Raw genomic sequence first — 3,725 nt, 5'->3', positions numbered from 1 at the left:
CCTACCTGCGCGCACATCCATAGAACGCATCTGTTGGCCGCAGCGCATACAAATGCGGCCCCTGCTGTCAGACCCTTCTGGGCGTGCACGTGGTTTTAGTGGAGGGAATCAACAAGTCAACCATACTTTGAGTAATATTAACCGGCTCGGCGGCAGTTCGGTGATCCGGGCGTGCCAAGGATGGACCGCGGCCAGGGCGCAACAGCACGTTGTCTGCTCGCTTCAAGGACCCAGCAGCAGCAGCAAGGGGCGCATAACACAGCGTGCTGCGGCAGCAAGCAGCCAGTTGCAAGAGGCGGCGGAGGAGGCAGCGGCGCATCGGCAGGCGGCGGCGCCCACTGCTGCGACGGTCGTGACGTCTAGCAGCTCGTCGGGGTCCTCCCTCAGCAGCTTTGAAGAATTGACGTTTATACCAGAGGAGTTTGAGCTGCCACCGGGCGTGCTGAGCGAGGTGGACCGCACCAGCCCTGCGTCGCCCGACGACGTGTTCCGCTGCCCCGGCTGCACAAAAGCAGAGTGCATGGTGCGCGGGCTGTGGGCATATGCAGTGGCAAAGCCAGGGGTGACGTGAGGGTGGAGCTGCCACGGCTGCTAGGCTGGAGGTCTGCTTCTCTGTTTCACGTCAGTGCAGTGCATGGCACGGCGCAGCTTTTCGAAGCGCCGTGCGACTTGCCTTTTTGCTGTTGCCGTCCTTCAATAATGCATCCCATGCACTGCCCCTGCGACGGACGCCATGCAGCTGGCACCAATATTTATGCCTTTGCAACACTACTGCCCCTGCCTATCATGTACCACGCAGACGGCGAGCGGCTGCGCTGCAACCAGCTGGCGGTTTGAGCCTGACGGCTACCTCAGGGCCATCCTCACGGCGCGCGTGTACGATGTCGCGGTGCGCTGCGGCTGGTGGAGGCTTGACGAGCGCTTTGTTGGGTGGGGTGGGCAGAGATATCACGGGCGCAACGGGCGCTGCAGGGCAACGTCCAGCGATGGCGGTGGGCAGCTCCTGGGGGTGGCCATGCCTTCCTCAAGACTTCCTGCAGCAGCGTGTTCCCCACCCTGCGGACGCGCCTCCCATGGTTCCCGCCCTCCCGCCCTCCCGCCCGGCCTCCAGGTGATCACTCCCCTGGAGCGCGCCGTGAAGCTGAGTGACGCGCTGGGCAGCAGCATCCTGCTGAAGCGCGAGGACCTGCAGCCGGTGTTCAGCTTCAAGCTGCGGGGCGCGTACAACAAGATGGCCAAGCTCACGCAGGAGCAGCTGGACCGCGGCGTCATCACCAGCAGCGCTGGGAACCACGCACAGGGCGTGGCGCTGTCGGCCCAGAAGCTGGTGGGCGAAGCCGTTGCGTCTCGTGTGTGTGTGTGTGTGTGTGTGTGTGTGTGTGTTTGTGTGTGTGTTGTGGTCGGGCCTGTGGGCATGGTTGCTGGGGTGCTGACATGGTTTGACACCTAGCTGTCCCGCAGTCAAGCGCTGCTTTTGACATGACGCATTGAAGTTCTGAAGGGGCCTGCCTGAAAATCTCCGCAGCTCACTTGAGTTGTAAGGGACGCCTGGACATGGCGACTCAGAGATTTTGGCGTTTCTTTTTTGGGGGGGGGGGATGAGCTTGCGTGCACAGCAAATGGACGAATTCCTAGTCACACCCTCCACCTCGCTGCTGGTCCTCAGGGGTGCAAGGCCGTCATCTGCATGCCGGTGACAACTCCTGACATCAAGGTGCACAGGGCCTGGGGCTGAAGGGGGAGAGGGAGGAAGGCTGGGGTCTACAATACCCCCCCCCCCCGGTTTTGCGTGAAGCGTGAGGCTGCGACGCTCTGGTGGTGCGTGCGCAGTGGGAACGTCCAGGGCTTGGCAGCTGCTCCTTGTGTCTCACCGTAGCTTCTGCAACCTGCCGTTGCCGCGGCGTCGTGCTGGTGCCGCAGGTGGCAAATGTGCGGCGGCTGGGTGGCACGGTGGAGCTGGTAGGGGAGACCTACCAAGAGGCGCAGGCGCACGCACTGCAGGTGAAGGCCGCATGGCGCACAGCAGGGGTGTCGCATGCGTTTGGGGCAAGCAGGGGCGGTCGCCGAGTGAATCCGCACCACACCACTTCGTATGCCTGCTTCCCACAGCTTGTTGGCCCTGGACCACCCCCTCGAACTCTCCCTCTTGGACCCGCCCTTCGACACTGTCGTGTGAATGCAGCGCGCCGTGGCTGAGGGCCTCACGTTTGTTGCGCCGTACGACGACCCCTACACCATTGCGGGTCAAGGCACCATCGGGGACGAAATCCTGCGGCAGGTGGGAGGGCGCTCAATTGCCCCTGCTCTGGTCACACCACCACAAAATACGCCTGAACCCAGCAGGATTCGCAAGTGTGCTTAGGCTTGGCAAGTACTGGGTTGAGGGACCACCTGGGACCCCCAAAGTGCCGCAGCGTTTTGGCTGAGGGAGCCATTTATATGCACGTGGTCGAAGCATCCAACCCAGCCCGTTGACGGACCAAGTCTCCCCCTTTTCAACACTAGATTGGCAACCCTGCCCAGCTTGACGCCATCTTTGTGGCGGTGGGTGGTGGCGGCCTGATTGCCGGCATAGCCGCCTATGTCAAGGCCCTGCAGCCACATGTCAAGGTGGGTTGGCGGTGGGGGGGACGTGGAGGGGGGAGCAGCCCTCCATTTGTGCACAAAGCTGCCCATTCCGCTCCTTGCCTGCCTGAATCCCGTCATACCGCCGGCTGCGCGCAGGTGATCGGCGTTGAGCCCGCTGGTGCCAACGCGATGGCCATGTCCCTGGAAAAGGGGGCGCGCGTGACGCTGTCAAAGGTCGACGGCTTCGCGGATGGCGTCGCGGTGAAGCACGTGAGCCTCTACTGTCCCAGACGATGGAACAAGGGCGGGTAGCAAGGGCGGTGGCGGCAACCAGGCCGGCTCGCGCAGTTTTCCGGGGATGTTGAATGCGGGTGGTTTTTGGCACAAGCAGGGCACAGCCAACTCCCGTGAGCCTGGCAGCGCTCAAGACCCGCTTGCTCCCCGGCCCCCAGGTTGGTGCCGAGACGTTCCGCATGGCCCGCGACCTGGTGGACGGCGTCGTGCTGGTGGACAACGCCGCCATCTCCGCCGCCATCAAGGACGTCTTCAACGAGACGCGCTCCATCCTGGAGCCAGCGGGGGCTGTCGCGGTGAGCAGGCGCAGGCCACACAACGCAAGGGGAATTCACAGGTTCGGGCTGCCAGCTGCTGGCGCGCGTGAAGCAACATCCGCATCTGCATCCCCTGTCGTGTGTTGGATTTGGCCCCTTGGTGCGGAGGCCCGTGGCCATTTCCATGCGCACATGCGCACCACTTACCACGTGCCCCAAAGCCATGACCATTCTGCGCCGACTTGCCGCTCTGTTTGCCGCAGGTGGCTGGCGCCAAGGCGTGGCTCAAGGCCAGCGGGTCCCAGGGCCGCACAGTGGTGGCGGTGACGTCTGGCGCCAACATCAATTTTGAGCGGCTGAGGCTGGTTGCTGAGCTGGCGGACCTGGGCAGCAGCACAGAGGTGGGATCTGGAAAAAGGGGGGAAGACTACGTGATGTTTTGAGCAATCCAGGCTGGTTGGGTCACCAGACGCAGGCGGCGTGTCGCCTGCCAGTCGGCGCCGGGCTGCGTTGCGCCAGGGCCCGCTCGCAGCAGGTGTGCGCCTGGGGACGTGCAGCGTACCGTCGTGGGCCCCCTATTGCGCCTAACACCACCGCCTTGCCCCC

At 63.7% G+C, this 3,725-nt stretch overlaps 1 protein-coding gene across 1 annotated transcript; it reads left to right on the top strand.

Moving 5' to 3' along the window:
- Positions 1-520: 520 nt before the first annotated feature.
- On the top strand, positions 521-3,707 carry MNEG_6061 (threonine dehydratase; the record flags this gene model as incomplete). The annotated part of the gene is made up of 11 exons (XM_014045466.1): positions 521-523; positions 800-889; positions 1,112-1,327; positions 1,667-1,714; positions 1,921-2,001; positions 2,183-2,278; positions 2,506-2,610; positions 2,725-2,838; positions 3,021-3,158; positions 3,383-3,520; positions 3,639-3,707. The coding sequence occupies 11 exons, from the start codon at positions 521-523 to the stop codon at positions 3,705-3,707; spliced, it is 1,098 nt and encodes a 365-aa protein (XP_013900920.1).
- Positions 3,708-3,725: the final 18 nt, after the last annotated feature.

The sequence above is a fragment of the Monoraphidium neglectum genome (assembly GCF_000611645.1).
Source record: "Monoraphidium neglectum strain SAG 48.87 unplaced genomic scaffold scaffold00953, whole genome shotgun sequence".
In the NCBI taxonomy this organism is placed as follows: domain Eukaryota; kingdom Viridiplantae; phylum Chlorophyta; class Chlorophyceae; order Sphaeropleales; family Selenastraceae; genus Monoraphidium; species Monoraphidium neglectum.
Note: the sequence above shows the minus strand (reverse complement) of the source record. Positions and strands in the feature narration are given on the sequence as shown.